The sequence below is a fragment of the Mus caroli genome, unplaced genomic scaffold (assembly GCF_978045245.1).
Source record: "Mus caroli unplaced genomic scaffold, Mus_caroli_1 scaffold_4, whole genome shotgun sequence".
Taxonomy (NCBI): Eukaryota; Metazoa; Chordata; class Mammalia; order Rodentia; family Muridae; genus Mus; species Mus caroli.
In genome coordinates, this window is record NW_028227259.1 from 96110386 (window position 1) to 96122486 (window position 12101).

The following is a 12101-nucleotide window of genomic DNA, read 5'->3' on the forward strand; positions in this document are numbered from 1 at the left end:
TACATCCAGTCCATAGGGCCCGTGTTACCTGCTGTTTGAGTCTCATCCAGGCTGCCTTTGCTCTGTCAGCGCATCCTCAGGTTGCACTTCTGGCCATGCCCTGGTCTATCTCCTCTCATGGTGTCTGACTCCTCTCTCTGTCTTCCTCTCCTCTCTTTCATGGTCCCTATCTGCAGCCCTTAGCCTGGTAACTGAAACCCCGCCTACCTCTGTTCTCCCCAGTAGTTGTCTGTCTACACTTTTATTCAACCAATAGCTTTTCTACTGTCAGCTCTCAGGATGTGAAATATCAAGTTAGTGCATCTTTGAGTTGGATTGTATTGGACCTTTGTGTTGTTGTTTTTAAACCACTCTTAAAGGACTGAGAATATAACTAATAAACGTAAATATTTAGAGTTCAAAGACTGTGCTGACATCATAAATATTTATGTTTATTAGTTATATTCTCAGTCCTTTAAGAGAAAATACGAAAAGCCTTTTTGTTCTTAATTAAACAATTATATTTCTGTAAAAGCAAGTATCCTCATATGCCCAGTAAAAAACTACTTCAGTTTGTTGCATGTGCGGTGGTCTCCAGTGTGAGTGCTTCAGACAGGGTTCATTCACTGCATTTCGTTCATTGCATTTCCTGTGTCATGACATGCACAGAACAGTGTACATGGGATGTGCTCAGAACTAAGGTGGTCGTGATGTTCTGTAGTGAAGCACGGTAAACACAGCCGCAAACACCCTGGCCTCATGTGTTGATTTTTGAACTGAGCTTTGGTTATGGATCCAGAGATCCTGTACTGTTGTCAGGTTGTTTGTTTGTTCATTTGTTTTGGTGACTCCAGATTCAGGTGTGTCATTTACGCAGCTATGGACACACACTTAAGGGAGCTGTGGTAGAAAGGACCCAGCGGAGTCAAGCCAGGCGTCAGGGAGACACTGGCAAGAGTGTCTGTCACAGCTACTATTTCAGGTTTCTCGGTGACAGTCGGTGTGCCCTCACTGAGGTGCAAAGTCTGAGTACACACAGCCTGGCTGGGGCTTTGCTGTGCTTGGCAGGAAATCTCCCTTTGCTTTCCCCTTTTGACGCAGCTCAGAAAGTCACAATAGGAGAGATTTAACAGGTGAAAGGGGCTGGGGTGGGGCAGCCAGGAAGAGTCTCTTCAATCCTAAGTGAAGTTGATTAGATTCCTTTATGACTACTATCGAAGTACATTTCTTTTTCTTTTCTTCCTTCCTTTCTTCCTTCCTTCCTTCCTTCCTTCCTTCCTTCCTTCCTTCCTTCCTTCCTTCCTTCCTCCCTCCCTCCCTTTCTTCCTTTCTTTTCTTTCTTTCTTTTATTTTATTTGGGCATTTCTTTTTTCTTTACTTTAAGATAGGGTTTCTCTGTGTAGCCCTGGCTATTCTGAAACTCCTGGTCTGTAGACCAGGCTGGCCTTGAACTCAAGATCCTCCTGCCTCTGCCTTTCAAGTGCTGAAATTAAGGTGTGTACCACCACACCTGGGTAATTTTTTATTGAAAATTTTAACAGTACCTTTTAATCATACTTTTTCTCATCTTCAGCTCCTCCTCACTAAAGTATATTCCTTTCTATTTAAAAATATTTTGAGACAGGGTTTCTTTGTGTAGCCCTGGCTGTTCTGAAAGACCAGTCTGGCCTGGACCTCACAGAGATCCGCCTGCCTCTGCCTCCCAAGTGCTGGGATTAAAGGCATGTACGTTTCTAAAGAATTCTATGTGAAGACAAATACCTGTGTAGCTCTAAAAAACAAAACAAAGCAAAAACAATCTAAAGGCATCTCAATGTCCAGAAAGCATGTAGCTGTTGATGATTTAATAAGTGTTACAATAGCTTACTAGAGAAGCACAATTCTTATTCTTTTCAAGGAGAGACAGAGCCAGCCATCCCTACCATTCATTCACAGTATGACCAAGGAAAGGAACAAAGTACACATTTACATATTTTTCTCAAAGGCAGACTCACAGGAAAACAGACTGAAAGAGGTGCACAGATTTTTTTTTCCTACATTTTTCTTTGGTGAACAGTACCAATTTATTTTAAAAATCTATTCAGGTTATTGTCACTGATAAAACCAGACATGCAGGAAATTAACACATCTTAACCCCTTAGAAGGCCTCAGGGGGAAGCCAGTGTGACTAACTAGCCAGTGTGACTAACTAGCCAGTGTGACTAACTAGCCAGTGCGACTAACTAGGAAACAAACAGTAGTGTTCTTACTAGTTTCTACAACGCAGAAATGTTTTCCGGCACCTCATGAATCGTAGTCTTTTTAAATGAACAAACAAGACAAAATGTGGAAATGTCTTCCTCGATGTTCATGTGCCTCGTGATATTTGGGGAAAGGAATGTTTATTTGCATGAACAATTCTTTGAGGAATGTTTTACTACACACACAGATGCTTTTGAATCCAGCACTGGTCCGGATTGCAGTAACAATGCATCCACTGTAACCACAGAAGGTAGTGTGCACATGACTTTTAGAGATAAATATTTTTCATAGCCAAGTAGAACAGTTTAGATGTATCGGACCTTCTAGAAGGTTCTGCAGCCTGGTAATACGTGGATGCATGTTCCACGACAGCAGAGGGTCGGGTTCCTGGCACAGAGTTCTTATTGGAGGGCTCACAGTCAGACGCTCCCAGGATGTCACATGTTTTGGCGCCTTAAAATATTCTTTCTTTCGATTGTCTGTAATGAGAAAATGAAGTTTTACTTACTGGGTTGTTTCGTTTCCTCAGTAATTAAGAGCTGACCTGTAAAAACAATGCAGAGGATAAAGATGTGGCCAGGTTTAACCCAGGACCCCTTAACTGGGTGCTTCTGTTAGGATGGTAATGGGGTCTTCCGGCAGTCGCCTGTTCTCTGTGTTCCAGCACTCTCGTGGGTAAAGCACATTCCGACCTGGCCGACTCAAAACCTACCTGCATTATGAGGCGAGCTTGCTTGGATCTGGGGTCCAGGCACCTTTGTCGTTTATGAGGCTTCATAGTAACACTGGTAAGGGAGACACAAAATAGTCTTAAACTTTGGTGGGAAAACATCAACCAAACAAAAGCACCCATACCATTGTCACCTCCAGCACATACATCACTTCAACTTTGTCGCAGCCGTTACTCGGGTAAATTACAGAAGCTTTCTCGATCTCTGTCATTTTGACGGCTTTCACCCCAGGGCCGATGCAAAGACAGCGCCCCCTTTTGAACATAAGGAAGCCTGGGACAGACCACAGCATTGGTTAGTCAGGGCTGTGCAGTGGATGGCAGACACATTTGTTAATCTCAACTGTGCAGACTGAAATTAAGTTTTTGAATCTCTCTGCATTAGGCTAATTTGCTGTATCCTTGATGCTTTCCTTCCCTAATATTTGCTAATTATTTAATTTAGACAGGACTCACTTGCCATTTGGACCAGGTTTGCCTCCAACTCACCACAAAGTCCAGGATGATCTTGAACTTGAAGCACTCACTACATAGCAGCCCCACCCCACCCCCATCTTGGCATTATCCTACCACACTCAGCTCACCCTCCTAAGTGCTGAAATTATATTACAGTATGGGTATGCTATGAGACCGGCTCTTGATTACTTTAAATAACACCTACACAGTATACAGCAACCCAGAGAACAAAGTGGCTATTTATTTGGAATTATTTTATGACTGATGGAATGGGTATACAAGCGTCGTTTACAGTCGCTGGTGATCTGTTCTTTACTAAATGAGCAAATAGTTAATAATTCCTTTGATCTTTGTCTTCGCAGTTCAAATTCTAGATTAAGACTAAGTATTATGAATCATGTTGTCTTCCACAGCTGGAACTGTCTTTAAAGCTTCCAGATGCTCCCAAGGAAACCTCAGAGGTTCATTATTTCATAACAGCAGCAAGAGTTGTAAAAATGGCTTGGCTTGTCACATTAACTTCATATCTGGATTAGCCCAGGTCTGCTGTGATAATCGAGTAAGAACCATCAGCTCCCAGGAGAAACACTTCCAGGTTCAGTCATGGGAAATGTGAACAATGCTTCTATTTAGGAACAGTATTCTCTGGGAAGAGCTTGTGGAGCGTTGTCTGTATCCACGCTACCCTTAAATCACTCTTGCCCTCAAGTGACATATTGATCAAGCACGTATGACATTTTTATGACCATTGCCCCAGAGAGAAATTTCCTTTTCTCTCTTCTGAAAGTATTGGTCATAACAAATTAGCAGTCTCATGGTTAAAACATTAATTTTTTCAGAATACCAACATAATCCCACATAAGATTCTCTGAACAGGCATTGAGGACTGGATAATTGTCAGAAAATGAAGAAATTGGGCAGGGGTAGCGCACGCCTTTAATCCCAGCACTTGGGAGGCAGAGACAGGTGGATTTCTGAGTTCGAGGCCAGCCTGGTCTACAGAGTGAGTTCCAGGACAGCCAGGGCTACACAGAGAAACCCTGTCTTGAAAAAAAAAAAAAACAGAAAAGAAAGAAAGAAAGAAAGAAAGAAAGAAAGAAAGAAAGAAAGAAAGAAAGAAAGAAAGAAAGAAAATGAATCCATAAAATGATCATTTTCTTTAAGGATTTCCAACATTTGCTGCGCCATTGCTAGAACTTCTTTTTTTTATTATTATTTTTTTTAAAAGATTTATTTATTTATTATATGTAAGTACACTGTAGCTGTCTTCAGACACACCAGAAGAGGGAGTCAGATCTCGTTACGGATGGTTGTGAGCCACCATGTGGTTGCTGGGATTTGAACTCTGGACCTTCGGAAGAGCAGTCGGGTGCTCTTACCCACTGAGCCATCTCACCAGCCCCTTATTATTATTTTTTATTAGATATTTTCTTTATATACATTTCAAATGCTATCCCGAAAGTTCCCTATACCCTCCCCCTAGAACTTCTAATATGTGAAATTAAGTAAATTTTAAAAACTGTATATTTTAGAGAAAAAGATATTTGAAAAGTAACACAAGGAACAGACAGACTCAGAAGCTAAGGGCACCAAATACCTTGAGCAGCTGTGGCCCAGATGATGGCAGCCAGGGCTATGGCTGTGACCTTCCTGTTCATCTCAGCAGCTGCTGCAGCTCTCTACCTGGGCTTTGGAGATCTCTCTTTGCAGAGAGCTGTGGCAGCGGGAAGGCTGAACCTGAGGAGTCTGAGGAGCTTTTATAGACCAGCAATCCTCAGTCAGGACCAGGAATTCCCCTTCTTGACTCAAGTAGCTTTCTTGCCTCCTGGAGTTTCTCTTTTGTCCTTAAGTCAGCGCTGTGACTGTCCCCTCTGCTGGAGTTAAGAAAAGGTGAAAGCACTCAGCAGCTGCTCAGGAGGTGGCTTTTCCTAGAAATGCTTTGATTGTGTAGGAATTCTGGGCACTGAGTCCCACCGACTCAGAAAGAGGTTCCCTGTCCCAGGCAGCTCATCCTGCCGCCCTCACATAACCACACATATATGGATAAGGCATATATTATACATACCCGGTGACCTTCATCTATCTTGACTTTTTTTTTTTTTTTGCTTCCAATTTCATGTCTGAAACACTCTCCCCATAGCAGTACATTGCGTCTATTTTTTTTAAAAAAAAAGTTTACACTTTTCCCTTCTTTTTTAAAAAAAGGCATCTCTTAGTTGCACTGAGTTGTATGCTTGTATTCATCCTATCAAGGACTATAAAAACAAAATCACCGGCGTGGCAACCTCGAGTGCTCATTCGTGTTCCTAGCTTTGGGTGGCTGACCCAGCACAGGCTGTCATTACCGCCAGCTCAGAAGGCACTGCATCGCTTGGCTGGTGGAGATGTTGAAGAAAAAGCTTGATGTTTTATTGAATAGAGTTCAGACAATTGAGAAGATAAGCGGGAACACACACACACACACACACACACACACACACACACACACGCTCTACCCAAGATGCAGAGTGGGAGGAATTTAAGACTGGCAACAAGCAAGCTCCTATTCAGACATTCGTACTTGGTGCCGATGACCAGGAAACAGTAAAATAGTCCCAAGATGCTGATGGGTATGAATTACACTGAAAACATCACTTACCTGGATGGAAAAGGCATCATCTTCACTGGAAGCTCAGGGCTGCAGATTGTACACCTCAGTAGGACAGAGTCCTTAGGATACACTTTTCATCCCAAGGATTCGCCTTCCCTGAGAACAAGGCTGTGTTCGGCATCCCAGTTTAAGGGTGTTGATGTCTTGCTCATGTCCCCAATACCCAAGTATGTGGGGGAACTTTGGGAATTCCTCTTGAGAAGTGGATACAAAGAGAGAGAGAAAGAGAGAGAGAAAGAGAGAGAGAGAGAGAGAGTCTCTGCTTTGGTCTCCAGACTTGCCACAAGCTTGAAAACAAGGTATCATTTTGTTGCTTTGGAAAATTCATATAACGAGAGACTTCCACGCTGGAAACCATTTTGGAAACAAGAAGGCTTGCAGCGTGCCACTCCCTTCGTAGCGCTGGCCAATGTTGGAAATCCAGAAAAGAAAAAGGCTCTTTATGCATTCAGTACTATTCCCATGAGGCTGATGGCTGGAGCGGAGCTGGTAAGCAGCCGGTGTCCCTGAGAACCCCTCCGGAGAATCTAGGAAGCACGCAGCTAGAGAACAAATCCCTGCCCCTGAGGAAGAACCAGCCAGCCAGCCAGTGTGTGCGATTTGAATGAAAAGCAGGTAAGGAAACAGTCATCCACAGGAAGGGATAACAAGCCTCCAACAGGCCTTTCCATTTTGCCTTTCGGGCCCTGAAGTCCAAAAACATCTGGTGGTCATCACTGGCACACATTTCTACCTCACCCTGGCCAAAGGAGGCTTCTCTGATGACCGTGTACCCATCCCGCCCACTGGACACTACCGGTCAGTTTCGGAGCTTTCGGCCGAGGTGGTGGAAGACGACGTGGAGAAGTCTAAGGTTACTCTGAAATGCTTCTTTAAGAGTCAAGAAGTGATAGGAGCCATCGCCTCCAGCTTCTGGTCATTTCTGTGCCCCTCGGCTGCCGTGTGACAGATGACATTAAAGATGCCTTCATCTCCCAGACACAGGAGCAGCAGATAGAAGTGTTGGAATTACAGCGCCCTGGGACGTCAGATTGCCCAGCCTGGAGCAGCACATTTTTATGTTGAACTTGACATAGGAGAAAAACTTTTCCACAGAATTAAAAAGAAGTTTCCTTTGCAAATTGGAAGGGTGGCCCTGGCCAGTGAGGCTAGTCTCGTCATTCCTGAGAAAGCTGACCGGAGAGATGGTCAAACCAGTAAGGAAAAGGAGGAGGCCCGGCTTGCCACTTCCAGAAGACTTTGAGCTCTCTGACTTTGGACCATTAACCAAGGGAAGGGCATGCCACAGTTCACACGGATGGCACCAGATGGCACAGGAGGTTGTTCCAGCGTATTCTTAAAGTGAAATCACCATCTCCTGTGGGGGCTGCCTCCCCACCTCTTTTCACTATTTCCCATGGACCTGCTGGCCGCAGGAGGCCTAGGGTTGAGCATTTTTTAAAGAAGCCATTCTGAGATACCATGATATGTTAAAAGAGCGCCTGCTGTGTATCCCTAAGAACAGCTCTGTTTCCCTACATCCTTACAAACTTTTAAACCTTCGAGAATGTGTGTGACAGCTCATGACTGTAGTCTCAGAAACTGGGGGGTTATGGCAGGAGGATTGCTGTGAGTTCAAGGCTAGTCTGGATGGACTACATAGTGAGTTCCAGGACATTCTGGGGGATGGTGTGAGACCCCTCTCACCTCCCCACCATCGCCCTCCCATGAATGCAAAAATAATGTTCCCCGAGTCTTGTGACTAATAAAAAGGGAGCACTTTTCTAAGATTGAAAAAAAATTATCATTGTCCCTTGTTCCTCTTAAGTTTTCTGAATCTGATTTAGGTATGTCACTTATACAAAAACTAGCGAGTTCAAATCTAGGGCATTTTTAAAAAACAGACCTTAAGGCTGCCGCTGGTGGCTGTGGTGACGGTGTGCACCTTTAATCCCAGCACTCGGGAGGTAGAGGCAGGCAGATTGTGAACTGAAGACCAGCCTGGTCTACAAAGCAAGTTCTGTATTTGTAGATCATTTAGGAGAGTGCGGGAACAGAGTGAAAAGAGGCCCTTCTTCCTCCCTGACGGTGACACAACACAGGTGACATGTAGGGCTGTTACCCTGTGCCACCCTGGAAGTGGAGGGGCTGTGCCCACCATATGCATATGGCCGCTTCTGCTTTCCCTTAGAGAGAAAGCACACTGTAAATGCCAAGGACAGTATCTTTCAACATTCACTTCTGGTCCTCAGATGACAGATGTGACAGATGCGAGCTGAGGCAGGCAGGGGCTGTTCACTTTCTTACCGGGTTTCCAGGAGCTAAGGAAAAGCCCAACCTAAGGGTGGGCAGCTGTTCTCTCCTGGGCTTCCCGTCAGTAATCCAGTTTCCTGGAAAATGCCACCCTTTTACCTCAGTCCAACAAATGTTCATTAATGTTCAAATGTATCGACAGCCCTGGCATTCTTACAGATACGGTCACCAGATTCCTTCTCGTGCACTGCAGATTTGTAACCTTTGGCCTTGTGCGTAGGATTTGTGTTTGCTCTGCAGACAGGTGGAGGAGGAGGGTTCCGATAGGAAGGTCTTTAGGATTTGTTCTGACTTGCTCCCAGCCCAACAGTCTGGTGTCGCAGGAGAAACGCTTTCTCTCGGAATACCCCTCACCTACAGATCTCCTGATCTCTCTGTGTAAATATTGGTGTATCTGACCGGGAGTGTCCCACTCATTTCCTGTTCTGAGCTCTTTAAATCACCATCTTATCTTTATGATTTTTTTTTAATGTGCTCTCCTGCTATGGAGCTCAGGTTGGCCTAACTCGTGACCATCCTCCTGCGGCATCCTTTCAAATGCTGAGAATATAAGGATATAGCATGTGCCAGCATGCCTCGGTTTTTGCTTATTTTTTAAAAATAACATCTTTTCATATTCTATAATGATTATTTCTTCTAATTTTATAGCACTGACTATCCTCGCCTAGCTTATCCAGGAATAATGTAAATTACATCCGTGGTTTTAAGTCTCCAGTAGCCACATTTGAAAAGTAAAAACAACTGAAAATAATTTAAGCAATATATTTTATGTAACTCAAATCATAAAATCTATTGCCTAATGAGCAATAAATAAAATGAGATTTTATTTATTTATTTTTATTAAGTGTTCAAATTGGACCAATCGCATGCCAAAGACTTGGTGCTCATAGGTGCTTAGTAACTGCCATACTGGACGGGAGGACCTAGTGAGTGCACGCATTGCATGTTTCCTGTGTCCAGGCTGCCGAGATGCTCACTCTAAAGTAGCTCAGGGTGAAGGACAACAGCAGGAACCATGATTTTGCTTCACAGAGCTGGCGCTCCAGGTGGTCCCGACCCCCACTATGAGTGCTGAGAACTGAACTCGGGTCCTCTAGAAGAGCAGTTTGTTCTCTTAACCACTGAGCCATCCCTCCAGCCTCCTAAACGCCACGTTCTGCCCTCCCAGTGCTGTTGGCCTCTTTTGTTGTTATTTCTTAAGTTGGAATATATTGGCCACCTACTCAAAGTTTCCCATTAAATTTAAAAGAATATCCCAGGAAATGAGTCTAATTTCCGTCTTTTTTTTTTAAAAAAAGTATGATCTGTGTGGTCTACTGAGCTTTCTGTTCCTGTAATAAAACACTATGACTGGAAGCAACCTGGGAGGACAATGCCAGACTGTGGGAGGTCACAGTCTGACATTGAGGGAAGCCAGGGCAGGAACTCAAGCAGGACCTGAAGCAGGACTGTGGGAGAGTACTGTTTCTCCTCCCCACTGCCTTGCTTCTCGCTCACTTTAACACACATCCCAAGACTTCTGAGGAATAGTTCTGCCCACAGTGGGGTGGGCCCTCCTCACATGAGCCAGGAATCAAGACAGACCTGACCACAAGCCAGTCTGATGGATGAAGTTCTTCAATTAGGATTTCCCTCTTACCAGGTTGCATTAGGCAGTGTCAAGTTGACAATAAAAACTTAGCCACACAGTGTGGTCCATGTGAGCTTTAGCAATGCTTCGAGATGACTTGTTGACTTTAAAACACCAGGGCTGAGGGTGCAGCTCAGAGGTAGATCACTTGCCTAATGTATTTGTAGGCTCTATGACTGAGTCTCAAAATTCCCTGCATAGGCTCCGGATCTAAAGAGATGAATGCACGTCACCTAAGTACACCGTTAACTCTCCATTCAGTAAGTTTCAGAAATGCACAGTGACTCCCCCCACCAAATGTCAGTGCCAAGGTCTTTCCTTCAGTTCAGTTGCGAAACGTGGACTAGAAATGGAAACTCTAACATCTCCTTTTATTAGAAATCAGCGTGATGTAACAGGATCCTGTTTGAGGTTATAGAAGACGGATGACTCACTCCTATTCTGGAAACATTGCCAGAAGTCCAGAATAATGTGCCCGGACTGAAGAGAGCGATAGCCAAATGCAGATCCTTTAACCTATGACAGTACAACACCTGCTGTTCTTTTCTATAACAATACAATCATCTTAGAGAGCTATTAGTGAATTTTGTTGTTGTTAAGACATTACCACTGTGATTTCCTGACATTACAATACTGACCCAGTAGTCAGAAAAACCCTATACACTGTATTTAAAGTGTCTGTCAGACCCTGAGTAAGACCACAATGAAGGAAACAAATAGAAACTAGAAATAAATCATAAAAACACAAAAGTCCACTAAAACACAGAAAAAAAATGTGCATTTTTTTTGTTGTTGCCAAAAAGAGCCCCAAAGTGAGGGTGACTTTTGAAGAAGAAGAAAAAAAGTTGTTTCTGAACTTAAGCTTAATCTTCCGATAATTTGACATAGAAAATGTTTTCAAAACCCGCATTCTGCTTATGCTGTCTGGTATCTGAAATAGATGTGTCAGGGGTCACATTTTATAAGCACCACTTTGTGTTTGATGTGTGCTGTCCCAGGCATTACAGCATTGGGCATGCGCACAGGAACAAGGGGCCATTTTAGTAGTCCCCACTGTCTGACTGACCACCCCCATGCTTGACAGAACCATTATGAGTCATGATTCCCTGCCTTGCCAGCATCCCAGTAGGGACAAAGTCACAACTTCAGCTCAGCTCACATGCACAGGCTGTGCTGAACGTCTGGTGCTAAAGGGACTCACTTTAGTGTCTGAAAGGGAGAGGAAGAGAGACAACTTTCGGCTCCCAGAGATCAGAGATTTAAAAAGCTGTTTATTTTGTGTGTTCGAATGTTCACATGTCATTGGGTACACATATATATGCATGCGGGGGCCTGAAGTTGATGCTGATCATCTTCCTGGATTCCTCCATTTTATTGGTTTAGGCGGGTTTTCTTGCTGAACCCAGAGCATGCCAATTCCGGCTGGTCTAGTTACCCAGCTTGCCCTGAGGATGTCCTGAGGATACCCTGGCACTGGGACTATGGGAGCTCTGTCACATCTGCCTGGCTTTTATGTGGGTTCTGGGATGTGGACTCCAGACCTCATCTCTGCCAGGCAAACATCTGCTGCATTGAGCCATGACCTCAGCTCCTGATAAACGGGTATTGAGAGTTGGATCTACTGTACCCGTTTACGCTGGTCTGGTGTCAGCTGTCTCCAGCTTGTTCCTGTCCTTAAGAGACTCTTATTGGCTGTGTTAAATCTACTGTGTGTTTTGCTCTGTTAAGCTGTGGGTGGGTTTTTTGTTGTTGTTGTTGTTTTGTTTTGTTTTTGTTTTTGTTTTGTTTTTAACCCTAACCCTAAATTGACTGAGTCTGAGCTACAGAGAGCTTGAGCTGAATATTTCTCTACCTTCCTAAAATAAATTATCAGATATAATAGCAGTCATTGTTTGCTTTTTTTGTTTTAACCCAGGAAAGCACAGCACATCAACATTGTTTTATGTATGACCATGGGATGTTACTTTTCATGAAATCCACTGCCAAGCTAATTATATCAGTACATAAGTAACCCATGCCAAGCTGTCCACTTATTTCATTTTGAAAATGTATTTTTAAGTAATTGTGAAAGAAAGAAAGAGAGAGAGAGTCAGAGATAGAGACAAAGACAGACAAAGAGAGAG

General features: G+C 43.8%; 1 protein-coding gene and 2 pseudogenes across 2 annotated transcripts; 2 read left to right on the forward strand and 1 right to left on the reverse strand.

Annotated features, from left to right (window-relative positions):
• Positions 1-1817: 1817 nt before the first annotated feature.
• Cxcl11 (C-X-C motif chemokine ligand 11) lies at positions 1818-7325 on the reverse strand. 2 transcript variants are annotated; one of them, XM_029477278.2, is made up of 5 exons: positions 6045-7325; positions 5004-5277; positions 3098-3224; positions 2933-3005; positions 1818-2699 (listed from the first exon to the last, which is right to left on the reverse strand). In XM_029477278.2, the coding sequence occupies exons 2-5, from the start codon at positions 5062-5064 to the stop codon at positions 2658-2660; spliced, it is 303 nt and encodes a 100-aa protein (XP_029333138.1). In that variant the 5' UTR covers positions 5065-5277; positions 6045-7325; the 3' UTR covers positions 1818-2657. The 2 variants fall into 2 exon arrangements, with proteins under 2 accessions (XP_029333138.1, XP_085692976.1); XM_085836850.1 differs by having other exon boundaries at positions 5004-5280.
• LOC147005202 (CWF19-like protein 1 pseudogene) lies at positions 5637-6348 on the forward strand (annotated as a pseudogene).
• Positions 6519-7541, forward strand: LOC110294893 (CWF19-like protein 1 pseudogene; annotated as a pseudogene).
• The last annotated feature ends 4560 nt before the right edge of the window (positions 7542-12101 follow it).